Source organism: Aphanomyces astaci (assembly GCF_000520075.1).
Source record: "Aphanomyces astaci strain APO3 unplaced genomic scaffold supercont1.16, whole genome shotgun sequence".
Taxonomy (NCBI): domain Eukaryota; phylum Oomycota; class Saprolegniomycetes; order Saprolegniales; family Verrucalvaceae; genus Aphanomyces; species Aphanomyces astaci.
In genome coordinates this window covers 1,119,570-1,145,429 of record NW_009798279.1, presented here as the reverse complement: position 1 = coordinate 1,145,429, position 25,860 = coordinate 1,119,570, and the positions used below count along the sequence as shown (strand labels likewise).

General features: G+C 46.6%; 8 protein-coding genes across 14 annotated transcripts in view; 6 read left to right on the top strand and 2 right to left on the bottom strand.

The window, feature by feature from the left end:
* H257_07811 (hypothetical protein) overlaps nucleotides 1-8,228 on the top strand; it is a 13,440-nt gene extending 5,212 nt beyond the window's left edge. The window contains exons 8-19 of the mRNA XM_009833463.1: nucleotides 30-110; nucleotides 790-1,150; nucleotides 1,666-2,477; nucleotides 3,157-3,360; nucleotides 3,995-4,288; nucleotides 4,766-4,994; nucleotides 5,051-5,340; nucleotides 5,907-6,057; nucleotides 6,164-6,289; nucleotides 6,863-6,956; nucleotides 7,004-7,296; nucleotides 7,643-8,228. Coding sequence (XP_009831765.1) covers nucleotides 30-110; nucleotides 790-1,150; nucleotides 1,666-2,477; nucleotides 3,157-3,360; nucleotides 3,995-4,288; nucleotides 4,766-4,994; nucleotides 5,051-5,340; nucleotides 5,907-6,057; nucleotides 6,164-6,289; nucleotides 6,863-6,956; nucleotides 7,004-7,296; nucleotides 7,643-8,173 — 3,466 coding nt within the window. The 3' untranslated portion in view covers nucleotides 8,174-8,228. The remainder of the gene's footprint in view (nucleotides 1-29; nucleotides 111-789; nucleotides 1,151-1,665; nucleotides 2,478-3,156; nucleotides 3,361-3,994; nucleotides 4,289-4,765; nucleotides 4,995-5,050; nucleotides 5,341-5,906; nucleotides 6,058-6,163; nucleotides 6,290-6,862; nucleotides 6,957-7,003; nucleotides 7,297-7,642) is intronic.
* Nucleotides 8,229-8,885: 657 nt separating this feature from the next.
* H257_07810 (hypothetical protein) lies at nucleotides 8,886-10,828 on the top strand (the record flags this gene model as incomplete). The annotated part of the gene is made up of 7 exons (XM_009833462.1): nucleotides 8,886-9,022; nucleotides 9,089-9,233; nucleotides 9,293-9,385; nucleotides 9,449-9,532; nucleotides 9,582-9,852; nucleotides 9,962-10,056; nucleotides 10,163-10,828. The coding sequence occupies 7 exons, from the start codon at nucleotides 8,886-8,888 to the stop codon at nucleotides 10,826-10,828; spliced, it is 1,491 nt and encodes a 496-aa protein (XP_009831764.1).
* Nucleotides 10,829-11,136: 308 nt separating this feature from the next.
* Nucleotides 11,137-11,520, top strand: H257_07809 (hypothetical protein; the record flags this gene model as incomplete). The annotated part of the gene is made up of 2 exons (XM_009833461.1): nucleotides 11,137-11,348; nucleotides 11,418-11,520. 2 exons carry the CDS (start codon nucleotides 11,137-11,139, stop codon nucleotides 11,518-11,520), a joined length of 315 nt encoding a protein of 104 aa, XP_009831763.1.
* Nucleotides 11,521-11,720: 200 nt separating this feature from the next.
* H257_07807 lies at nucleotides 11,721-14,031 on the bottom strand. Of its 2 annotated transcripts, XM_009833458.1 has the most exons (6): nucleotides 13,859-14,031; nucleotides 13,553-13,808; nucleotides 13,276-13,493; nucleotides 13,094-13,228; nucleotides 12,561-12,838; nucleotides 11,721-12,495 (listed from the first exon to the last, which is right to left on the bottom strand). In XM_009833458.1, exons 1-6 carry the CDS (start codon nucleotides 14,015-14,017, stop codon nucleotides 12,393-12,395), a joined length of 1,149 nt encoding a protein of 382 aa, XP_009831760.1. In that variant the 5' UTR covers nucleotides 14,018-14,031; the 3' UTR covers nucleotides 11,721-12,392. The 2 variants fall into 2 exon arrangements, with proteins under 2 accessions (XP_009831760.1, XP_009831761.1); XM_009833459.1 differs by having other exon boundaries at nucleotides 11,721-12,838.
* H257_07808 (hypothetical protein) lies at nucleotides 11,736-12,379 on the top strand. Its single transcript, XM_009833460.1, has one exon. The coding sequence runs from the start codon at nucleotides 11,759-11,761 to the stop codon at nucleotides 12,335-12,337; it is 579 nt and encodes a 192-aa protein (XP_009831762.1). The 5' UTR covers nucleotides 11,736-11,758; the 3' UTR covers nucleotides 12,338-12,379.
* Nucleotides 14,015-16,069, top strand: H257_07806 (hypothetical protein). 4 transcript variants are annotated; one of them, XM_009833454.1, is made up of 6 exons: nucleotides 14,015-14,311; nucleotides 14,356-14,428; nucleotides 14,499-14,844; nucleotides 14,895-15,127; nucleotides 15,560-15,686; nucleotides 15,735-16,069. In XM_009833454.1, the coding sequence occupies exons 1-6, from the start codon at nucleotides 14,167-14,169 to the stop codon at nucleotides 15,969-15,971; spliced, it is 1,161 nt and encodes a 386-aa protein (XP_009831756.1). In that variant the 5' UTR covers nucleotides 14,015-14,166; the 3' UTR covers nucleotides 15,972-16,069. The 4 variants fall into 4 exon arrangements, with proteins under 4 accessions (XP_009831756.1, XP_009831758.1, XP_009831757.1 ...); XM_009833456.1 differs by having other exon boundaries at nucleotides 15,560-16,069; XM_009833455.1 differs by having other exon boundaries at nucleotides 14,356-14,844.
* A 282-nt stretch (nucleotides 16,070-16,351) lies between these two features.
* H257_07805 (hypothetical protein) lies at nucleotides 16,352-20,575 on the top strand. 3 transcript variants are annotated; one of them, XM_009833451.1, is made up of 8 exons: nucleotides 16,352-16,958; nucleotides 17,045-17,135; nucleotides 17,444-17,893; nucleotides 18,458-18,584; nucleotides 18,649-18,839; nucleotides 19,262-19,325; nucleotides 19,404-19,593; nucleotides 20,064-20,575. In XM_009833451.1, the coding sequence occupies exons 1-8, from the start codon at nucleotides 16,416-16,418 to the stop codon at nucleotides 20,526-20,528; spliced, it is 2,121 nt and encodes a 706-aa protein (XP_009831753.1). In that variant the 5' UTR covers nucleotides 16,352-16,415; the 3' UTR covers nucleotides 20,529-20,575. The 3 variants fall into 3 exon arrangements, with proteins under 3 accessions (XP_009831753.1, XP_009831754.1, XP_009831755.1); XM_009833452.1 differs by having other exon boundaries at nucleotides 19,404-19,659; XM_009833453.1 differs by lacking the exon at nucleotides 20,064-20,575 and having other exon boundaries at nucleotides 19,404-19,701.
* A 671-nt stretch (nucleotides 20,576-21,246) lies between these two features.
* H257_07804 (hypothetical protein) lies at nucleotides 21,247-22,073 on the bottom strand. The gene has a single exon (XM_009833450.1). It carries the CDS (start codon nucleotides 22,023-22,025, stop codon nucleotides 21,288-21,290), a length of 738 nt encoding a protein of 245 aa, XP_009831752.1. The 5' UTR covers nucleotides 22,026-22,073; the 3' UTR covers nucleotides 21,247-21,287.
* Between the last annotated feature and the right edge of the window lie 3,787 nt (nucleotides 22,074-25,860).

The following is a 25,860-nucleotide window of genomic DNA, read 5'->3' as shown; positions in this document are numbered from 1 at the left end:
ATATATATATATATGGTGGATGTATATAGGTACGCCATAGCGCGCAGCGTGGGGCTGTCCACGGGCGACTCCGAGTCGAGTTCCGACGCCGAAGTGTTTGCCGAGCTCGGGTATGTCGAGATCTCTGTATCTCTTATTTGAAAGAATTATACTAAATGACCATCATTCTTTATATATCGATGCATCGACAGTGTGGTGATGCTACTCTAAAAACCCTGTCATTGGATGTGTCGAATACTTGCATATATATATATTACCCCTAAAAGGACGGGATTAAAGGTCTAATTAATTATTCGAAGTGATTTTACTCAATACATATATATACATATACTACTTCAAAGTACTTTGACGTATCGTTTTATTTATAGACATTGCATTTTAATCCATATTATATAGATAGTATTATATATATATATATATATGGATGATATTTTTTTCTATTTCCCTTCTTTTCGTGGCATTTTCCGTACCGTATTTATTCATGAGCAGCCGTCTTTGATTCTCTCCCAATCTAACCAGTGCAACAATAATATTGTGAATTCGCTATAAACTTCCAAAATGCGGGTGGTTTGTCTAATCAATACTAGTACCAAGAAGGTCTGATTGGTTGAATATACTGGTCTTTTCCGTAAGAGCCAATCAAATCCACTAAAAAATTTGGATTAGCCAATCCTAGCGTCGTTGATTCGTGATTCGAGAGATTGATTCGATGGGGTCTGGAAATTTGTACTATCGAATGAATCCACCATACGTCGATCACTTGTTTGGGTCACGTGATTCATTCTGTAGCACCAAGCGTTGCTTGCTAGTACTGGACAAGGTGGAAGACTTGCTGGATTTTGACCAAGACAAGACCCAGGCGTGGCTCGGCCAGCTCGTCGCGTGTGCCAGCAACACGCGGTTCCTCTTGGCATCCCGCCGCGCCCCCGTGATCCCGAACGTGACCCTGCAGCACTACACGATTGACGAGCTGTCTCCGTCGCTCTCCGAGAGCCTCCTGCGCCTCTGCAACCCCCTCTGCAGCGTCCATGAAGCCCGCAGTCTCGCGCGTATCTGCGGGTACCTCCCACTGGCCCTGCGCGTGATCGGTCGCGCCCTGGCCAACACCCGATCCAACTTGACCGCAAACGACTTGATTCAGCGCCTCCAGGTATCATGCATATATATATATATATAAATGTATATATGAATAGGCAAAATTATACCTCTTTTATTGAAGTATTTGACTGGACAAATGTATCCTAGTTTGTTGTATCGTTTTTATTGCGTGTTCGACTCTGAATTTACTCAAGTGGTCCAACCGCCAAACAATCGCCAGACCTGTGAAATCGCATATATATGTGATTAAGTTTAACAGGTATTTATTGTAAATACATGCCAACATTCAATCTTTTAAACCAATCATATTGCAACCGTCATTCTTTTTGGCCAATCACCATGCTTGTTTTTTGGTCGATGTGTCAATCCCCCAAAATTGGCCTAATCGTATCTTTTTTTGGCCAACACGCGAGCAATTCGAACAACCATGACTAGTGTCCCAACGGGTTTCTTACCCACGGTTTTGATTGTAATGAATTCATGGATATTCTCATATATATATATATATATATATATATCGAAAAGTGCCGTTTTTTCACAACACGTGTGTATGGTGGTATGTTCCAGAGCGAAGAAGGACGTTTGGAGCGGTTTGCGGGGCTGCCGAATGCGGGCGAGAAGGAGTGCATTGATCGCTGCATCCGGTCTTCGTTCACCCACTTGGATCCGTGGTTGCAGCTGGCGTTCATGGCGCTGGGGCTGTTCCGAGGCGGGTTCGACCGCGCCGCCGCCACCGCCGTGCTTCAGTCCGTGTCTCGAGGCGGCTCTTCGGCCTCCTCTATGTCGTCGGGGCCTGGCTCGCTGGCCAAGTCGTTGTCGGAACCGTCGATGCGGCCGTCCTCGTCCTCCTCTTCCTCCCACAGAACTGGCGGCTCTCTTGCGTCGAGCTACCGACGACCCCAGTCGACCATGCATCGATCAGCGTCGGGCTTGACCCATCTCGAGACACTGGACGTTGAGACCTGGGGTGATAAACTGCAGCTGCTCAACAGCCTCTTGGAGCACGACAAGGATGATGCCGTGTCGACGGAAATGTTTTTGCTTTTGACGCTGGAGAGCAAGGAGGAGCGGGCCGCCACGGCGCTGGATGTCACGTCCACGGACGACGTTCTCGAGACACTCAACCACTGGTCGCTGCTCGAGCGGGTCTCCGTGCCCCGAAAGGTCGTCCAGACATCTCCGTCGTCCGGTGCTGCAAAACCAACGTACGAGACTGTGACACAGTACCGCCTCCACAGCATGATCCAGCTCTTTGCTGAAGACGAAGCCAACCGACGCAGCTTTGAAAACGCTCAAAATTACGCCTTGTACTTGACGTGGCGTCGGCGCTTTGTGCGCCATTATTATGCAATTTTGACTCGCGCGTCGTGCAATTTTAGGTACGATTTATTTTTATTCTAATTTTGTATCTATTATTATTATAGTGAATTAATTGAATTATTTATTAGAATACATTTATTAGAACTATTTATTAGAATATATTTATTAGAACTATTTATTAGAATATTTTTATTATTGTATTTTTATGGTGATTATGTATCTATTATTATTATTATAGTTATTTATTAAATTATTTATTAGAATATATTTATTGGAACTATTTACTAGAATATATTTATTATAACTATTTAATGGAATATATTTATTAGAACTACTTATTAGAACTATTTGTTGGAATGATTTATTATAAGTATCTATGATGATTATATTGTTTGGACAAGACAAGCGATGGCCCTGTCGTGGGTCGACGACGTAAGGAGTATTGTGGTATATTCGGTACAGATTTCCAGACCCCGTCGAATAATCGAATACTCTCGTCGCCGAATCGAATAGTACCGAATATTGACGCTAGTATTGGCTAATCTCCAATTTTGAGTGGATTTGATTGGCTCTTGCAGAAAGGAGGACAAGTATATTCAACCAATCAGAACCCCAGCGTGATGAATCAATATATTGAGTCGACCAAACCAAGCGAATACTGTTGGAAGTTTCAACAATACTCGTATTTGTTTTACATTTGCCATGAAGGTTGTGGCAATCTGATATATTTTTTCTTAGATCGGTGGGCAATTTGAATTTATTCGACCAACATCGATCTAACATTGAGTCGGCGCTGCGAATTGCCGAGCAACTAGCTCGCCACAGCGAGTACTTGGCGCGCGACATGAACGCCACCAAAGCCCGTGACGAAGCAGAAGATGAATGCACCAGCACAAGCGGGGACGACGTGGACGTGCCCGTCGTCGACACCCTCCTCTACGCGTACGTCCGAGTCGACTTTTGTGGCTCTAGTTGTATTGTCATTGTGTTGTGGCGTGGTTTCTCGTTGGAATTTAAATCGATTTGATTGGCTACCTCAGATGAGCTCAAAATTATTAGCCAATCAAAATCACCTTCTCAATGAAATTCACACAATCAGATCGATTGTGATTGTGGATCGGTTTGCGATTCGATTGCACCCCAAATTTGTATCAAATCGACAATATGTGTTTTTATTGTTTTTCACTCTCGAAATGTCCACTTGAATAAACCAAAAAAGCGAGGGGCCTGCGAAATATGATATATACTACTAAGTTTAAGAGGTCGTCTCTGTGTTGGACTGCATGATATTTAAAATAGCCAATCGCAAACTTCATATTGTTTATACCCAATATCCTACTGCTTTCCTCGATAGTATGTTGGAAGTAGCACCTTGCAAACAAATGAAAACAATATGGGTTTTATCTATCTAGTTCGTCTGGGGAATGGCTACCTACTCGGGTCAGTCACCACCTGTGTGTGAAGGGGACACATTTTTCTTGACGCATGTCATCATGTGTGTATAATATCCATGTTGGACGGTCAATAATATATTCAAAACTCGACTGGTTATATATATTTATATTTATATGGGTAGGCTGCTGATTGTGCGCGGCCGGTTCATCTTTCGGGTGCGCCTCGACCCTCGCCAGCGCATGGAAGTGTACGAGAAGGCGATTCAGCTGAGCCAGAGCGCGCGCGTGCTCAACTGTTCGTGCGGCCACATGGAGAACGACTCGACGGCGCTCATGACAACAGACGCCGACCTGGACGACGACACGCCCGTGGTGCGGGACACGTACGACACGCCGTCTAAGGACGCGCCGCCGTGCAAGTGCGCGGGCGTGATGGAGCTGCTGGCACTCGAAGTGCTCATGGTCATGGAGATGGGGTACGCACGTCCAGAACTCGGTTTAGTCGTTTGGATGGGGTTTGGTGGGTGGATGTATGGGGATTTATATATATATATATAGGCGACGACAGGACGGACACTTGTAATGATTCGTACTGTGTGGTCATTACAAATGACATTCTTTTTTTGTTGTATTTTTTTTTATTTGGATAAAACGAAGTCAATAATAATTATTATAATGTTTGGATGTTCATTCTAGTGATATATATATATATATATATATATATATATAGCCATGGTGATATCCATATGTGTGTAGGTCATATGCATGATGGCTATACAGTAATACATATGGACAGAGAACGACAACTATATGTATGTATACTTGGAAGTATGCTTTGGAGTGTATTTTAAACTTTCGTTACGTATATATATAGTAGTATATGGAGGAGAAAGACATATCTATATATAAATATATATATACTTTGGAGTGTATGTCCTTATTTTCCCTACCAGGTATGCGTACTACGACGTGACAGACTACGCTCGGTCTGAGCACATGTACCGCGAGTCTCTGCGACTGCAGCGCGATGTGCTGAAGCGTGAGAACCACTCACACGTGGCAGAGGTGATGAATTACCTCGGGATCTGCCTCAGCACTCGAAAAGGCTTTAATGCTGTCAACCAGTCGTTGTTTCGGCAAGCAGAATCGCTGCTCATCGAAGCCAAGACCATGCGTGAGCTGGTACGCGTTGTGTTGTTGCTGCGGTAGTTGCTTAGGAATGAGTGCAAGTACTGTAGGTGCTGGGAACGTTGCACGTGGACTACGCCACGAGCTTGAACAACTTGGCCAACTTTTACAAGTCGGCGCTGCAGATGCTCAGCTCCCGGCACACGGACGGACCCGACTCCAAGTTGTTCGGGTGGGGCGGGGTCCTACTCAAATCGGACGATCAGATCATGGACTTGTACGAGGAATCGCTGGCTATCCGGAAGATGCTCAGCCCGGACCAAATGCATCCGCATGTGGCGCAGAGCTTGAACAACATGGCGCTATTTTTATCGCATACACTCGACAAACCCCCCCGCAAGTACGTCCATTGTCATGATGTTATATTGTGCTTTTCATTCGTCATATTTGCCTATATTTGGGGGATATGTGAAATCGCCAACGAATCGAGCAAACGAGTATGATTGGCTACAAAGAATGAAGGTTGAAATATGATTGGCTAAAAAGATTGATTGTTGCATTGCAGTCCCACAGATACCTCTTTAACTTAATTTTATATGAAATTTCAAAGGTTGTTCGGCGGTTCATTCAACCAACCAACGCCAGAGGAAATATATTTTGAGTAGAACACACACAATATTTATAAAAACAAACGAAAATTGAAATGGGGGATGGGTGTCGCTAAGGGAATTCTTGGCTAAAATGTCCATAAAAGTGCCCATGGTGTTCTATGTTCATGTTTGAATCGTGCTGGAACTTTTGATTGGCTGAATATATATTCTTATCCTGTCTATACCAGCCAATCAGATGATCCACTCTATATGAGAGTAGCCAATAGCGTCGATTATTCAATAGATTGTATCGAATTCACCACGTGGATGCTATTATTATTAATATTACATTTTTTTTGACACTTGGTTTCGATAGCCGAATGCCAAAGGACCAGCTCGCGCTCGAATATATGAAAATATACGACTGGTACAACCTGGCGCTGACGATTCGACGCGTGAAGTTGGGGAATAACAACCCTGACACGGCTTCCACGTTGAATAATTTGGGAAATCTCAAATTCATTCAGGTTTGATTATATATATATATATATATATATATATATATATATATATATTGCATTAAAATGTATTAACGAGGGTTTGTATATATATATATACATTGTGGCAATGTAGAAGGACTATTTATCGGCGGAACAGTACTGCGTCGAAGCTTTGAAAATTCGCAAGCAATACTACAACCACGACAATGACCGCGTGGCCCAGACATTGCTAAACCTTGGCCGTATTTATGTCGCGCAGGTATTGTCGATTTGATACAAATTTGGGGTGCAGTCGAATCGCAAACCGATCCACAATCGATCTGATTGGTTGAATTTCATTGAGAAGGTGGTTTTGATTGGCTAATAATTTTGAACTCATCTGACGTAGCCAATCAAATCGATTTAAATTCCAACGAGAAACCACGCTACAACACAATGAAATTTCACTCGAAAGCACAATATATATTGTCTTTTTATTACCCCAATTTTGGTTGACTTTTGTGCGGATTCTTTGCCCAATCTATCGATCGATTCTTTGTCCTGACTTACACTAATTTCAGTAACACACTAATTCGGTGTTGAATTGGTCGAAGTGTGGATTTGATTGGCCATTGATTTGTGTTCTGGGTTTTGATTGGTCATGTATTGATTGTCTGCCGATTGGGTTATTCTGCTCATTCGATTGAGCACCCAAGCACTCGATTTTTGAATCAACTTGGCAATATCATTTCTTGTGAATGTGTTAGCAACTACCTACCTATGCAATGACGTTTGGTTGTCCTCAGTTTTGTATATATATATATATATATTTACAGTAAAGTTGTGTTGATAGAACAAATACAACTTGGCCGAAGCCGCCTACACAGAAGCGTTGGCGATTCGACAAGTGCTGTTGCCAGATTCAAAAGAAGTCGGGTTTTGCCTTGGTACGTACGTCTAGCCTAGTTGTTTGACTCATTGATTAATATTATAGAGAAAATCGGCCGGTGTAAAATTCGACTAAATCAAACGGATGAGGGGGAAAAGATGCTGCTCGAAGGCCAACTCATGCGCCGGCGGTCGTCGCACCCTTCGTCGTGGGGCGGGTCTCAGAGCAGCACCAATAGCTATCAGCAGCCGCCTGCCACGTCATCGTTCCGGAGGCACGTGAACGAGTCGTTTTGCTCCATGGAATCCGACTCGACGGGAGGCGATTCGACCCTGTCGTCGTCGTCGGCGGCTCCGTCCGTCGAAAAGCTGGCGCTGGCATCAATCTTGTCACCCGAGGTACGTACTGTAGTAGTAATATTATCGTTTGAACATTTTGGTTGACTTTTCTGTTGATTCTTTGCCAAACCTATCGATTCGTTGTCCTGACTGTTGGATGTAAAATCGCCGAGTGTCACACTAATTGAAGTCATACACTAATTCGAGATGGCATTGGTCAAAGAGGGGTTTTGATTGGCTACTTGATCTGGGTTTTGATTGGTCGTATATCGATTGCCTGCTGATTGGGTGTTGATTGTGAGCACCACTCTAAAAATTTCGAATCGACTTGATAGAATAGTATTACGTAGTACATGTGAAAATGAAGTTCGAATAAAGATATATATATGTACATGGTCAATGGTAGATGCTGGCAAGAGCTGACGAGCTCAACATCGACGGAAGGCTCATTGGCAAGCAAGGGGCGCGCATCAAAGAGGTCGAACAAGCGAGCGGCGCGCGCGTGACATACCACGGCGTCCGGACCTGCCAGAACTTGGCGCACTTCAGCTTCTTGGGCTCTACCGACCAAACCGCCAGGGCCAAGTTCTTGTGTGAAGCCATGTTGAAGTCCCTTCCTCGTCAGCCCTCGTTGTCGTCGTCGTCGGCAGCGTCGGCTGGCAAGCCCAATGGACGGCCGAAAACGACGTTTGGACAGGCGGCGGCGGCGGCGTCATCTAGGCCGCCGCGTCATGGAGATCGCAAGGGCAACCGGAATATGGCCAATGGAGGCAGTAACGAAGGCACGGCTCGAAGCAGTAGTGGCGGAGCAACAACTCCATCCTCGTCAAACACAACGTCGTCGTCGGTACGGCAGGCTGTCACGTTGTCCGATTACATGGCCCCAACGACCAAAAGGAAGGGCAAAGTCGTTCCTGGCGGCAAATCCACGTCGTAATCCCACGCAATACTGTATTGCAGTCATACTCGGACTATTAATAGTAATGACGCTGTAGTATACTAGTAGTAGGCGTTGCGAGCTGTATAGATAGATGCAAGGTACATACTGTATATAGGGGGTACTAGTAGTAGTAATTGTGGGGAAGGGAACGCTAGTCAAGGCGACGACGGAGGTTTGCATGACAATCCACGAGGAATGGTCCCGTTGTGGCCAAGTTGAAGTGGCTAGAAAGGCTAGCCAATCACAATCGAGTGTCGAGAAAGGCCATCGGATGTTGACAAGCTGCGGATGATTTGTCATCGGCACCATATGGGGTTGCATCAACACATGTGCACTAAGTACTACAGTACTACTACAGTAGTACGTAGTACTAGTATAATCCTAGCATCACATCAGCATGGCTTTGTCATGGGGCACCGTGTTTCATTGTTCTCTGTACAGTAACGAACAGTACCGGTAGTACTGGAACCTTCGTACTACTGGTAGTATGTTGATCTATTAATAGGATTGGAAGGTTGAAGTACGGAATAGATGAAACATTTATTTATGTATGTGATAGTAGTATACATATATCCATGGATTGCCAAGATTTGTTGGACGTGAATTAGTGTGATTTTGTTCGTGTACCTTGAAGTTTGTATATCGCTTTGATAGTATGTGGGGCGTTGTTCATTTCGTAACTCACCACCTTGGGCTCAAGCGACAGATCATGCTTCGACAAGCCCGCCGTCTCCATGCGTCCGTCATGCCCGCGGCTTCCGCCCTCAATGCGCAACGCTTCTTTAGCAGTAAGGTGTACGCCAACGCTGACGACGCCGTCAAGGACATCAAATCTGGATCCAAGCTGTACGTACGTCTTTTGACGATGCGCTGAACACATCCAACATTGACGACATCCCGTGGATGATGTAGGATTGTGGGTGGTTTTGGACTTTGCGGTATTCCCGAAAGCTCAATCGATGCGTTGGTGAGCCTCGGGTCCAAGGACTTGACATGCGTATCCAACAACGCCGGCGTCGACGACTACGGGTTGGGCCTGTTGCTTCAATCTCGCCAAGTACGTGCATCGATGGTGTCATGTTGACGTATCTAACGCCGCATGCTGCGTATCTTCAGATCAAACGCATGATCTCATCGTACGTGGGTGAAAACGCCTTGTTTGAGAAATTGTATCTTTCTGGCGAACTCGAAGTCGAACTCACGCCCCAGGTATACAAACTTTCAGCTTAATTTTTCGCGCGTAAATCTAAAATTCAAAATGTCATGTTGTAGGGCACCCTTGCGGAACGCATTCGTGCGGGCGGGGCAGGTATCCCAGCATTCTTCACCCCGACAGCTTACGGCACCATCATCCAAGTACAGTCGTGACAAACTCCCTCACCATGCCGACTCAATCGTTCATTAGGAAGGAGGGTTTGGGATCAAGCTCAAGAGCGACGGGTCCGTGGACATTCCCAGCAAAGCGCGCGAAGTGCGCGAATTCAACGGCCGCCACTACGTGATGGAAGAAGGCATCACGGGAGACTTTGCGCTGGTCAAGGCCTGGAAAGGCGACAAGGACGGCAACTTGGTTTTCAAAGGCACCACGCGCAACTTCAACGTGGACGCGGCCAAGGCTGGCCGCACGACCATCGTCGAAGTCGAAGAGTTGGTCGAGACCGGCGCGCTGCATCCAGGTAACCATCGTCAAGTTCATCGTCGTTTCCGTCATGTGGTTGATCTCATCCACACCCCCATCGTATATGAAATACTGAACTGAATATGGCCTTGCAAACAATTCTCTAGACGAAATCCACGTGCCGGGGGTGTACGTTCAACGCATTTTCAAAGCGACCAAGAACGAAAAGCGCATCGAGCGGCTCACCGTGTCCGACAACGCGGTACATTAATATTTCTAATCCTGCCTTTATCTGCAAATATATATATATATATATATATACATTCCCCCTTTGATCGCGACATGACTAATCGGGTCATTGTGAGCAGAAGAGCGCCAAGGTAACCCCGGACCGCGAACGCATCATCAAGCGCGCGGCCAAGGAACTTCAAGACGGGATGTACGTGAACTTGGGCATTGGGCTGCCGACGCTGGCCCCCAATTACGTGCCATCGCATGTCAAGGTGGTGCTCCAGAGCGAAAACGGCCTCTTGGGCATGGGGCCGTACCCCAAGACGGGGGATCAGGATCCGGACTTGATCAACGCCGGCAAGGAGACCGTCACGTACTTGCCGGGATCGTCGACGTTTTCGTCGTCCGAGTCATTTGGGATGATCCGCGGCGGCCACATCCACCTGACCATCCTCGGCGCGCTGCAAGTAGCGCAAAATGGCGACCTCGCCAACTGGATCATCCCGGGGAAGATGGTCAAGGGCATGGGCGGCGCCATGGACCTGGTCGGGTCGGGCAACCGCGTGGTCGTGACCATGGAGCACAACGCCAAGAACGGCAGCGCCAAGATCCTCAAGAGCTGCAAGCTGCCGCTCACTGGCAAGCAAGTCGTGAGCCGCATCATCACGGAACTCGCCGTGTTCGACGTCGTCGATGGCGGCCTCGTGCTCATCGAACACGCCCCCGGCGTGACCGTCGATGAGATCAAGAAGCGCACGGAAGCAGACTTTACCGTGTCGCAGACCCTCACCACGATGGACTAACAACATTTACGATAATACTAGCAGCACATACATATACGAACACGACGAGCTCTAACGGGATAATCGTGATCGAAGGGGGCATACTTATTGGAGTACAGTAGTGTGAACGCTCGCTAACTTAAAATGTTGAGACAGCTACGTACTGTATGTAGGTCATACTGTGGTACTTGGTGGTTTCTGGATGCATAGCGGCGGTTTTCACGCCGGAAGGACCTATTTTTGGGTCGCCATTTTGTAGTGGTTGGCTATTCATAGGCGACGCATGTAGCCATGTTGTTGGTTGCGAAGAGGTGTGAGTTTAATCAAGCATGCCGACAGCTCCCGCGGCGGCGACCGGTGCCAAGGAAGTGGACTACGTGTCCAAGCAAGCAAACTTGACGGCGCAGATCGAAAGCGAGCGCATGGCAGCAAAGAGATGGTGGCAGGACTACGGCCAATGCTACATTGACAACTCCAAGCCTGAAGACTTTACGTACGAGAACCGCATCAAGATGTTGCAGGAAAAGCTCGCCAGTGAAAAGTACATGGCGGCCTCCATGATCTCCATGACGACTTGCCCACGCCTCCATGTCTAATGCGACTTTCCTAGGACGGAGAAGAATGCGCGCTTGCAAACCACCAGCGGATCCTACGGCATTGGCGCTCCCTTCAAGGAGTGCACGGCGAAGAAGCTGCCAACCATAAAAAAATAATCAACCATCCTGGGATGTTGTAGGATCGCGTTGGGATAAATGAGGATTATCTATCTTGAACGTTTTAAAAACGTGGGCTTTGAAGTATGATGAGGTTTAAAATTAATTTTGAATAACGACTTAATAAATGAATCAAGTTCCATTTTGACCTCATCTCGTCCGTGCGTTCCGATTGGCTACTTCAACTTCCACCGGCGGGCCAGTTCACCATATTGGTTGTTCGCAAATTCTCGCCGACATGGGCCAGACTTGCTCGTGCCTTGACCACAGCTTCTCAGCGAGTCGGAGTCGGCGCAACTCTCCTCAACCAGACCACGGTGCGTCATCTCCCAACGAACCTCCGCATGAATCCCGTGGGTTGCTCAAAGACCACAGCGTCGTGGATGTCGATGCGGAGTCGACTACCCCAGTCTCACGCCGCAGCACTGACGACAATGCAGTCATGAAGCGCACGAACCGCGCCGTAGACACATCTTCCTCGTACACGACGACATCGTACTTTGAAGAATCCCCCAAGAGCAGTTGTACACCGCCACCTCAAACGTCGGCAGCTGTGATCTCGTCCGTTGACGCATACCTGCCTCTGCAGGCCCCATCGACGAATACTGAAGTGGTCGACGGCGTCGAGCTAGAATGCGTCATGTGTCTTGACGCCTTCGATGCCGGGAACCCTCGCATCCGAACGTTGTGCAACTGCGGCATGAACCGAACCAACTTTCACCTGTCGTGTCTGCTGGAATGGACCGACCGCGACAAGAATTGCCCCGTGTGCCGCGAATACTTGTATTTCGAAGAGAATTACGACATGGAAGATTAATAATTCATCTGTATTTAAGTTACAACACAAAAGAAGCTCTAATGTTGACTTGGTGCTACGGACTTTGCTTTCGCAACGACGGGATGATCGCCGCTGCCACTGCAAGAGTCCCCACCACGACTCCACAGACCAAGCCATACTGCATCAAGTCGAGTCTCCTACATCATAGACGACCCATGACACCTTTGCACATAACTACTGTACCCACACCATCCAAACGTACCTTGTGCCATCGATGGACAGACTTGCATCGTCGACGACGCCAAGACGCCGCTGGTGTGGCATTGGATACGCCATGTACGTGGAGTGGCGACGGACCGAGGATGCACCTGCAGCAGCTTCGACTTCGCGTGGGGGAACGTTATGCAAGAGGTCGTTCGCGTCATGGAGGACGGCGTCGACGTCGTCCATGATGCCATGGCCAAGAGATTGCAGGGTCGAGTGCAACATGGCAAAGTCCGGTTCCACCGCCAAGATCGCGTCGCGATGTTTCAAAAGCAACTGTCGATATATCGAAAAAATCGGTCAAAATAGTTCCAACTAATTATACGTCAAAAAAAGAATGACAGAATATTGTGCTTTCGAGTGAAATTTCGTTGGAATTTAAATCGATTTGATTGGCTACTTCAGATGAGCTCAATATTATTAGCCAATCAAAACCACCTTCTCAATGAAATTCAACCAATCAGATCGATTGTGGATCGGTTTGGTTGGCTGTCCCCAAATTTGTATCAAATCGACTACAGATATCTTTACCGTGGCAGCGACATACAGGGGGAAAATCGGATGCGCGCTGAGAAAGACGTCGTATAAGCGTGCCACGTCATGCAACGCGTCCACGTGATGGGCAAACCACGTGAGCACCCAAGGCAGGGCGAAGTACGCGTGGTCCTGTATACAAAGTGTCAGTTTGCACGATTGTAGATGGAGATGTATACCACGGAGCCAGCAATATGCTTGGCCAACGTGGGGTCTTGGGTGGCGAGTAACGGGTAGAGCAGGCCAAAGAGCGGCAGCACCGTGTCCAGGTTCGATCGCATGGGCTCGGCCATGTAGCTCGTGCTCATGCGCGTGAGGAGCGGGACGGCCAGCGGCATGCCCACCGTCAGCAAGAAGATGCTCGCGACGTCGTGAAATCCTTGAAAGTAATGCGCATCTACACGGCGAGATGAATGTCGGGATGCAGTTGACATGTGTTGGTAGGTTCGTACGTACCGGGGGAAATACAGAGGGTGGCGTGGAGAAGGGAGAAGAGAGCCTTGCGCTTGCTGCCGCGCTTGAGACCCGCCACGTCGGCCCATCTCGATTCTCCCATGGACCGATTCACGTCGAGGCGGACTTGACCGTCGTCGCGGTGGGATGTGGTGGCATACGGAGGTTGCTGAAGCTTGATGCGGTGGGTGGCGTAGAACTCCGTGATATCGTCAGACGAGTATCCTAATAAGACAGGCCACACACGTTTGCGCAGGTCCTACATGTATCTGTGAATATGTGATCGATTGGAGACGACGTTGGATATACATTGGTACGAAAGCCCCCCGGGAGCAAGGCAAGGCGTCGGAGTTCAGCCAAGGCATCCACTTTGGACTTGTCTTCCGTGGAGGTTTTCAGAACGGCCTCTGCTTGTCGAACTGCATCCAGGACGTGCCGTCGATGCGCGGCGGCGCCGCCTTCGCCCATGATTATTACGAATGATTCGGGCGTCTTGATTGGTTGTTTTACAACCAATAATCGGGAATTGTTCTTCAAATCAAGCAAAAAACACTGAAATTAGTGTAAATTCTTTCCAACAATAGATTCGCCGTCAACATCATTACAACAGTAACGTTATGGAGGTCCGAGCGACTTCCGCGGTGGTGTCGGCAACGACATCGTTGGCCGATCCACAGCAAAAGTACATTGAGTCGCTACGCACGACGGCAGAGACTCTGAACATTGCAAGAGAGACGGCCGTCGCACTCAGTCAACAGTCTGGTACGCCCACACCATTCTCTACTTCCTCCTCAAACGTCAGGCAGAGGCGCTGGATCGAGCTGAGCGCAACTTGGACTTGACAGAAGCCACTGTCAAACAAGCCAACCATGTTGTTAGGTAGGACACCTTGATCATGGAGAATGGCGCAGGATGCCAGTGTATCATACCGAACGGACGTCGGACGTAGAGGCATGTCATGGTCGGGGTGGCTCTACAACAAATTCACAAAGGAGCCTGCGCTTCATTTACCCTCATCGTCCTCGGAGATCTCGATGGGCTTTATCTGTCCCGAATGTCGCGTGGCCCAGCGATCTCAGCTAGCGTTGATGGAGCACTACGACACGATGCATGCTCCAACGAAAACCTCGTCCCAGGACACACGTCAACCTTCGTCGAGGCGGGACCTTGTTCCCTCCTCTCATGATCGCGGCACGACCGCGTCCTCCTCCGAGCGGCATTCCCACACAGACGCCGACGGATTGAGTGTCGACCAACGGGCCTTCCTCGACGCATTGGCCCCCCAACTCCTAGAGGTCTTTGGCATTGCTCGTAGTGACTTCTCTCTCATATGGAGATAATGCAGATGAAGCAGGCCAGTCGCGCCATCGGCAACGCGTTGGACCACCACAACGCCCAGCTGGACCGACTCGACGCCAAGTCCGACAAAGCCAAAGATGACATGCGCCTCGTGACGGCAAAAGCCATCAACTTGACGCACTCGTCCATGACAATCGACGTGCAGTTCCGCTGTGCGCTGCAAGAGCAAAACAGTCGCCGGTTCATGACCCCCACGAGCCATGGCGATCCCGTGTTTAGGTAGTTCATACTTGTATATATTATATATACTTCTATATTGTGGTATATTCTGTACAAATCTCCAGACGTCGTCGAATCTATCGAATGTATTTCGCCGCCGAATCGAATCTCGAATCATCAACGCTATTGGCTAATATCCAATTTTTTGAGTGGATTTGATTGGCTCTTACAGAAAGGAGGACAAGTATATTCAACCAATCAGAACAACTCCAGCGTGATTCCATAGATTGATTCGACAAACCAGTAATTTTGGATGTTTCGAGCGAATTCAGAATATTATTTTCCAATATTCTCTACGGGTGTCGATTTAAAGAATAGGATGTCGTTTTGGATCTAAATAATATGTTGTGCTTTTTTTTGTTTTTTAAATTCGCTATGTTTCCACATGTTGTTTCCGTAATTTTTTTTCAATATGGAGTTTTCCACGTATAGCCTGGACACGGCGTCGGACACTTGTATTTTTCGAGCGTTTACGTTGACTGGAAACGGCGACATTTGGGGCTTTCAGCACGAACAAAGCCGGCGGTGGCTTGGTCTCAACATGTTTGGCAGCGTCAAGGTTCGTTGTTTCATTTATTTATTTAAATAAGGAGGTGATAAATGGTAGGTTCAAGGAGAGGCGCTGCGGTCGTACGAGCAGTTTGCACTCGATTCTGGCCGGGAGTGGACGACGTTGTACAGCTTTGCCTGTGCATTTGGCCATGGCGGGTGGTTGTGTGTCCGGCCAGATGGCTCGGTGTATTGTACGCGGAGGACAGCCACAAACAAAGACGTAGCCATGCTTGTTAAGGTCGTGCGTATTGAGCCGATAGCGGAAAGGACGCGAGAGAGGGCAAACAACTAGACTCGAAATGGTTTTACAGTTAATTTGGTCTACTTTTTGGACTCTGGAGTCGTGGAAATGAAGAATAAATGAGGAATAATAAATGAATGATGCTGAGGTATATTTAGACGCGATTTGATTGGCGGACGATTGCAACCGGATCGACCGCTGGGGGGTTGTACCATGTAGAACGTCAATACAAATACCAAGTTTAAAATTCACATGCGAATCGACACTGGAATCGAGCACGAACCCATTGTTTAAATATATTTAAATGATTTTAGTGTGCATGAATACAAAATCCGAGTGAATATATAATTAGGATAAAACAATACACCATGGGATCATATGAATATGGTCGTGACGTTTGTGGTCGTGTCGCCATTGATTTCGTGAAACGCCTCGATGTCGCCATATTATTCCATACTAGTATTGCTTTGCGGCCTCAAATAAACGCTAGCGGTCATGAAGGTGCTGCGTGGATCTGTAGGCTTCCTTGGCATGACGGCAGCAGCAGCAGCAGCAGCTGGAAGCGCTGCCACCTCCATCCCGTTCAATGGGTGGTACCATTGTGAGATGAACTCGATCGACTACAACATGTACGTCCACGCGACGGCGTCGTCGAAAGCGCTGCATCGCCACGTGCCGTTCCTCAACGTGGCACCCTCCCTCACACACACAAGCCACGCCCACGGTCGCGCGTTGAATTCGTACACCAACTACGAATGCGGCGAGTTCCAAATGCCCATGTGCCACGAAGAAGTGTGCCACGACGTCCGCAACAAAACCATCGACGTGTTCGTCAAGCGAAAGCTGGCCAACCCGGCCAAAGTCGCCGAGATCGGCAAGGAAAAGGTGCTGTGGGTCATGCAGGGCGGCCCGGGAGACTCGTCCACGGCCATGGAGCAGCTCATGTCGTCCTTGTACTGGGAAATGAACGAGACTGTGTCCATCTACACGATGGACCACCGCGGCACGGGCCGAAGCAACCGCCTTGTTTGCAACGCCGTACGTATCTATGTTTCGAACGCTCGTTTCTCTACAAGTTGCTCTGCAATTCCACTCCAACATGATGTACATGATGTTGATCGTAGGCCGAAGCCATGACGTCTGGCAGCGCCGGCGGCCTCGGCATCACAGCCGACGAATATCCCGCTTGCATTCAAGACCTGTTGTTTCAAATGGGTACACACTCCTTTCTCCCTTGTCCTATTTGATCGTTTATCCCAATATATATATATATATATATATATAATACTTTGAAGTATTCAAAATGGGATGATATTATATATCATCCGAGTATATATATATTTTGATATCATCCCAATTTCATTCAATGGCATGCTCGTCCATGGCACACGTGTATTGATGTTTCCTCTATCTGCAGGATATACATATAAATATATGATTTTCACCAACCCATTGAATTTCCTTTCTATATATATATATATATATATATTTCTATCAACCCATTGAATTGTATATATACGTAGACAACCACACGAACGCGTTTTCCGTGACGAGTGCCGCGTACGATATGAAAAAAGTGATCGAAGCCACCCAAACGTCCAACGGAACCCAAGTGTTTGTGTACGCGCTCAGCTACGGCACGTTCCTCGTGGAGCGGCTCATGCAGCTGGCGTCGCCGGCCGTCCGCGGGTACATCGTCGACAGCGTCGTGAGTCAGAGCGCGGCGGACTTTGGGCACATGGCGACGTTTTCCAACTGGGACAAGGACGTGGCGGTGGTCGGCGCCCGCTTCTTGGACGTGTGCTCGGCCGACGCGTTCTGCAGCAACAAGTTCAGCAACGCCAATGTTTCCCAGGTCACATGGGCCTTGTACGAGTCGTTGGACGAGGCGGCGAGAGGGAGTAACACGTGCGCCGACATGATCAACGACTTGGGCGTGGGCCCGCCGTCGGACTCGCTGCGGTCGCTCTTTGGTACGTTGCTGTGCAAGGTGGTTGTATTGAGAATTCGCTGTACACTTGCAAAATTCGCGTGGTTTGTCTACTCAATTTATTGAATCATCACGCTAGAGTTCTGATTGGTTGAATATACTTTTCTGTAAGAGCCAATCAAATCCACTCAAAATTGAATATTACCCAATACTAGCGTCGATGATTCGTGATTCGGCGGCGAAATACATTCGATAGATTCAACGGGGTCTGGACATTTGTACCGAATATACCACACTATTGTATTTCTTTTACCCCAAAAATTAGCTTGACTTTTGTGCATATTCGCCAAATTGATCGAATTCTTTTTTTGTCCTGACGTTTGTATGTAAATTTCGTCCAAGTGTCGTCACACTAATTGAAGTCACACACTACTTCGATGTTGTCTTGGTTATAATTTGATTGGCTACTTGATTCGTGTTGTGTTTTGATTGGTCGATATATCAATTGTCTACCATATATATATATATATATATATATATATAGGGTTGTTCTGCTCACATTCGATTGACCACAAAGAATTTCGAAGCGACTTTTGACACTATGTAGGCACCATGTTGCAGAGCATGGCATTTCGAGAGTTCATTCCGGCTTTGGTGTACCGCCTCGCGCGATGTGCGCCGACGGACGTGGACGTGATTCAAACGTTTGTGGATAAATATGTGCGTGAAGCAGGGTACAATTGCTTGGAGAGTGGCTCGTATATATATATATATATATATGACGTACTTATTGCGTAGCCGATGGGGCGTGCGCAGCTCGAGCGAGGACAGTGTGCTCTACTATTCCGAGCTCTTGTATGGATTGATCGTGTACTCGGAGATGTGGGAGCACCCCACGCCTTCCTATGACGCCTTGTACCAGACGTTTCGACGAGGCATCATGGGCGGGGACACGTATGCCCTCGTGCAAAGCTACTGCACATTCACAGGTATATATATATATATAGATTGTATATATATATATATATTGTGGCCATTAGTCGTGTCTACTGCGGCTACTGGTTTATTGTATGTATATGTACAATATCTATAACGTACAATATTCGGAGCATTATATATGATTACATAGATATGTAAAATATGCTAATATACTAGTATGGCCATTATTCGTGTCTACTGCTACTGGTTTATCGTATGTAAAGTTGTGTGCAAATAATCCAAAACATAAAGCACTTCGAAGTATTATACATGATATCATACCGGTAGATTTTGAAAATATGCTAATAAAGTAATATATATATATCGAGTTGTGCGTAATTAACATCTATATCATATTATTTCAAAATATAATATATATGATGACACATATATTTTGTGTGCCCATACTAAGCTGTAAACTGTACTGGCGTAGGCGCCACCGACCCAGCGTGTGCCGAGTTCAACCTACCACCAAGTGCTCCATTTCGTTATAGTCCGTACGTTTTGCGTTTATCTATTCAACAGACCAAGATTGCATGTAAATAATATATTAAATTTAATGCTCAATGCCATAGCGATGCGTATTGGAATGTCACGGCGGTGGTGCCTCTGCACTCGACGGCGCTGCTCATGTCGGGCGGGTTGGATCCGCAGACCGAGCGGCAGTACGCGCGCGCGCAATACGCCGCCATGTCTGGCCAGCGGCGGCTAATTGAGTTTCCCCAAGCAGGCCATTGCACTACTTTCACCACGCGTCGCACCACGGTATGTTGGTTTCTACATATATAATATATATATACAGTATATCGGAATTGCGTTGGGTTCTAGACGGTACGTTGGTTTCTATGTATATGTATATATATATATATATATATTGTCTTGGGTTCAAAATGTTTAAGTCATCCCCTACAACAAGCAACAACCAAGTATGCAGGTGGTTGTATTGTGCATTTCACCCACATTTGGACTTGAGAGTCATTTGGCCAAATAGCAAATATGTATCTATTTGATCCTATTTAATCTTGTACACACTATACTAAAACGATTAGTATATATATGGTTTTGCCCAATGCAGAGGGGTCAAAGGTTTGGATTGGCAGAAATTCGACATGACGTGATATTTGATTGGCTCAGGCGGTTCTTTAATCGATTCTCCTAACACATTTGATTCTCTCCAGTTTCGAATCGATATTACAATATATCTGACGATGGATTTCTTCTATGATGCCATGTAGGGCGGCAACACCTGCGGCGTCAAAGTATTGGCGTCGTATGTCGTTCAAGATGGGGTTCTGGACGCAGTGGACACATCGTGCATCGCCGACATCGCGCCCGTGCGCTTTGACGGCGTCGGCAGCTCGTACCCGTTGGCGTACTTCGGCACGGCGGACGTGTTTGACGGACACACTGCGCATTATGCATATGTCCAGGAAGCGGCGCACAAGGTCGGGACGGCCGCGCACGAGGTTGCATGGGCGGTGGCCGTCGGGGTGCTCGGTGCCGCGGTGGGAGTGGCCATGGCGGTGGCCATCCGGGCATCGGTGCACGTCCGCCGGCTGCAACTCAAATGCAAAAATGACGTGAGAACCGAACCAATGGGGTTCGTCGGAGAGGTGCCCCCGCCTCGCATCGTGGTCGACATGAACGACGACGACGAAGACCGCACCCCGGGCACTCCCCCCGACCCTGTGGTCGTGTGACCTAACACTGTCAGCATAACTATTTGGAACTTCAAAGGGGCTCTGTATATATATATATATATATATGCCCTTACGTACTGTATGTACTGTACATAAGGGCATACAGTGTTTTGGGACCTGTCGATGGAGGGGTTCCTTTACTCCACATTGCTACCTCCCGAGTACTACCGGTAGTATTACTAGTATACTACTAGTACGTAGTAGTACGTAGTACTGTAATAGTGTTTCGTAAGGACTTATCGTTACAGTTATTAATAAAATCAAGTCGAAATTACAGTCAACTGGGACAAACCAAGTTCATAGTGAAGACATTTTCAAGTGGGATAAACTAGGATAATGGATGCATATGGGTGCATTTTAGACTTCTCACAACAGGGGTTTGCAATTATTGACAGCATCCATGGAAGTCTGCTCTGGTGTATGCATTATCGGTAATGGTAAAAATCACTCTCATTTTTAACGCGTACTAGTACTAGTACTACTAGGTCGTAATTTACAGTTATAACTGTAAATGAACAATAAAAAATAGTGGTTCTGTTTTTGGATTTCTTGACACCGTCTACAGAGATTGTGATTGGCTGATACTAGAAGTCATGTGTTTAATTGGCTGTTTCCGTGACGTCATTTTTTTGACCAATCGTTGCCATCTCGATCATCCGCGAGTTCCCGCCGTTAATCACAGTCCCATGGATGCGGTACCTGTCATCAACGATGGACATATTGCATAAGATTAGGATGTACATTAAGATTTCTTTAGCATTAAGAGGAATAGACGGGATCTCTCTTGGCCGTAGATGTGGTCGATGTGTCAACCTGCCCGACGTTGTAGCGCTCAATGGTCAGATTGAGAATCTCGAGGCCATTAGCGGCTGCACTGTCAGGCAACGCGTCCTCCTTCATAAGCACGCTCTGCGGGCTCGGTCGAATGTGGGGATGGTACGATCCAAGGTGGTCTGCAGGGTACAGCATGGGGGAGGGTGCTTCCTTGTCGTTGGCCAACTGCCGGTTGTGGCGGCAGCAGTATCCGCCGTTGCGGGCGTGCGTCTGGCAGCCGTCCATTTTGCATTTCCGTCCGCCACCGTGCCGGACGCACTTGTGCCGCGCGTGGGCCATCTTGGTACACCCTTCTTCGGTGCACTTCTTTTTGATGCTGCCTGTCCCATGTTTGGAGCAAAAGTTGCCGAGGCGAGCGTTGCCGGTGCATCCTTCTTCCTTGCACTGCTTCTTCCCACCGTGTCGGACGCATAGGTTGCGCGCGTACACTTGGTTCTGACAGTCCATGTACAGGCACCGCGCTCGATTGCGGTGAAACACGCACTTCCACGACCCTGGTTGGACTTCTTTGTGGCAGTCGTTGAAGAAGCAAGTGCTCGAAGCCGGGAACCGTTGGCGAGCGTCCGTGCCAGCAGATGCGTGGTGATGGAGCGCGGCGGCGGCAGCCGCCGCTGCAAGAGCTTGCGCATGTTGATCGGAGCTGCAGATGTAGGCCAGGTCCATGATCGATTCGGTGGTTGGACAAGGTGTTGTCAGATTGTATTGTGGCCGTGGATGGAATGTGGTCGTAACAACCAAGTACAGAGGGAGAGTTTATATTAATTTTGACAAATACAATGCGAAAAATGTTTCTTGGTGCAGAAAGTCCATATATTTTTAAACATTGGTGGATCGGGCCTGTCCATTTTATAAGGCTGATTGTCCAGCAGAGACGTTTTTTGAATAAAACGCCATGAACTTCGGCGATGTTGATGTTCGTTGGACTACGAAACCTGCTGCTTCGTGGAGGAGTAGTCACCCCGAATACATTCGCGTTCCCGGTATTCGAAAGCACTTGCGTAATCCTACACAGCGGTACATGTTCTCCGTCCACAGCAGCACTCATCGAAGTCTCGAGTGCGACATGCATGCTGACAGTGTTGACAAGGCAAACCACTTGGTTTGTGCTGTCCCAACTGGAAAAACGCATCACGTTAAATTCAATTCTATCATCACTGGTATCTTTGAAACCGTGGAAAGATCGACCCACGAATTCGCCAGCTCATTATGGTCCACCTGAAAGGCTTCGACTTACATTCATCCCAAGCCATTCACAAGCTTCTATCGATGGAGAATACTTGAATGCGTACAACGTTTGCTGGGTTTTTCTGCAGCGCATGCACAATGCGTTGAATTGGCCGGTCATGTCGCATGGCCACACCAAGGTAGGTAGGTACTGTACCGGAGTTCACAACCATCACGTGATACACAATGCCCATATTGAGCTGTGGGGGGGGAAGCGTGATGGGAGTGACTGTAAGTGAAATACGTCAGAAGAAAAGCTTTCGCCTACTCAGCGCCGTTGGGAAGGGTTAAGTTTGTTGCAGGGGGTGTCGTCTAACGTGAATCTTAAATTCAAGTTGAATGTTGCGAGTAATGGATGATAGATTTGAACCAATCAAAACACTGCGAAGCGCTTGTCTCAAATATGATTGGATATGAAAAATGTGTCGGGTTGTGCTACAGGTTTTTCGTTGGCACGAACACATAAAAACCAGAATGGTCACATGACGTATTACTACCAACTAATGTTAGTGGTTATATTAATACTTGACTGTGAGGTAACGTTACTATTTTTAATACTACTATTAAAATAGTACTATTAGTACATACCGGTACTTCGAAGTATTACCGGGTATACCGTCTTGCACGAGACAGTGAACGAGGGAATTTAAACCACTGTTCGTCTGAATATTGCTGTAATTAGCTGTTAACCAATCAGAATCATGGCTTTCAAAACGGTTGGTTTGATTTGTCAAAATAATCAAAGTTGATCCGATTTCAAGATTCGATTCGAAGTTGGAGTGGGTAGTCCAATCGAATAGCGGCGCAGACAAGCGACTAGCCAATGAAAATGCTTCAATCCTAAATTCCACCCAATGGTAGTCCGGCCCAGGGCTTTGGACCATTTGTCCTAGTTGAACTATTTATATTCAATTTTCGTATTAAGTATACATTGTGTGGTAGTACTACGTACTACTATTAATACTTCGAAGTAGTATGTTTTATGGAGGTTTTCAATTATGTATGTTTATATATTTATATAGGTATTGGTAATTCGATTTCAAAATGGACTGGGGCTGCCAATCGAATCGACACAGCAAAATCGACGCAGTAATCGACGGACCGAAGTAACCAATGAAATTATCGAATAAAAACACTTTGATATATCAAATAGTATGTAGAAGAATCCTGTGCATTGCCAATTCACAGAGTTCAACATTGTATCTGACAGGATTCACTGGAGTATATTTAGTTTAAGTAAAACGACGTCTCGACGATTTCAGGTAGATTTGATTGACGTCGTTCGTCGAATCTACCGAAAATACCGTCTTCTGTCATACTCGGAGTACTACGTAGTACTGCCGCAACAGTAAGTACGAGTCGGACAATGATCTGTTCTTAACTGTAAGTACGTTTCGGACAATAATCTGTATTTATCCGAATCCTGATAGATTAATTGAGTTTGGATTTTCCTGATAGACATAAGCTTACTGCTATTAAATACTTCGAAGTAGCATACAATTTTCAGTGTGTTATATCAGAGGCCTGCGATACCGTATGTATATCGAGTTATAAAGTTCCAGTATGCAGGATATAGTGACAAAATCAAATACAATACTATTTATTAATACTTAACAGAAAGTACTGGCTGGTACTGTAAGTAGTCAAAGTACTGGCTGGTACTGTAAGTAGTCAAAGTACTAGGGTAAACCTCTGATACTTTTTATCAACTTATGTAGGAGTACGACATGAATTGGCTGTCGTACAATCTTCCGCAAGACGGCACTACAGTACCACCGTCGTCTTGCGTTATACGAGTCGGCAGCCAATTCAAGTCGGACTCCTATATCAGTTGACAGCGAATAAAAAAATACCCCCCTTAGACCCATGCGAATGACCTGGTACAGTACCGGTATGACCTCCCGAAGGTCATTCTCAAAAACGAGTTTGCGAAGGAGTAAGAATTCAAAATATGACGTATTTTGATTGGCTCTCTGAGTTTTCCTGTTCCTAGTATATTTCGGGGTACCACCTCATACAATTATGCCATAAACCGTTTTGGCAAGCTGAATTTTTTTCCGAAGTCTCATATCCCATGAAGAAAAGGAGAAAAGAAGTATCTACAAAGTTGTCTGGATGCTGCCAGCTGTATTATGGAAAAATTATTCGATTTCCGATTGTGAAGTGCAAGACTTCAACGTAAATACAAACCTCCATAAAAAAGTTGGACCAAATCGGCCCATTCTAATAATTCCATAAAACACCTGATTTTCAAGAAAATTGTGGCATAAAGTTTTGAACTTTAGTGGTATCCAGACGCACAAAATCCAGAAAAATGGAAGATTTCAATTTTGGCAACTTTTCTCGGAAAAACGGCCATTTTATGCCATTTTTCGTGGTATCCAGACCTGCCCGCCCTTAACATATAAGAGGTCTATTACGCAAGAGGTCTAATAGACCTCTTGACGTATGATCAAGCCTCCAGTCAGTGGCCAATTACATTCCAAGTACACCCATGTGTTCTTGGATGGGCTTTCATGACTGGTCAGACATCCGGATACTAATATATGACCGAGTCATTTTGCAGCGATCGATTATGGGATTGGTCCCTCGATCATCTCGTGTACGGTTAATGATTAATCAGTCATTCACTATTTTCGGAAATCACTCGATGTTTTCCAAGAACACTGATTGGTCACAAGAACGTTCAGTAATCTCCTAATAAACCCCGAAACCCCGCAACCCCGAAACCCCGAAAATAGAACTTTGGGTGAATCTGAACAGAATCTCATGACAATTGAAGTCATGACTGTGCATGACTGCGACGGTGATAAACATTGGTGAAACACGAAATTGACCAAAACACGACAGTTGTGAAAGTATTCCCTCACAATACCTCATTACGAATCGAAATAGACTCCTCAGACAACAACCGCGTCGTTAATCTATTTTGCTAGTGGCACGCATGATCGTAGACTTCATTGTTGCTACTGATCTCAAGAATATCATCAAAAAACGAAATGGCACTTAGTCAAGGCTTACAACATTATGCAAGGCGTGCTTACAGCTGGCGCCTTGATCATTCGTCACGAGGTCTAGTCATGCACTGACTGAGGTGGGTTTTGCAACGTGGCAACTTGGTGGTATCAAAAATGGGTGCATTTTAGGATTTTGTTCTACCTAGGAGTGTGCACTGAATTTGTGCAATTCTGTCTAAGTTTTAGTCAAATGTAACGAGTTTTATTAGTTAAAGATCGCCACACATCATAGAATTACCTTACAAAGTAATGCAATT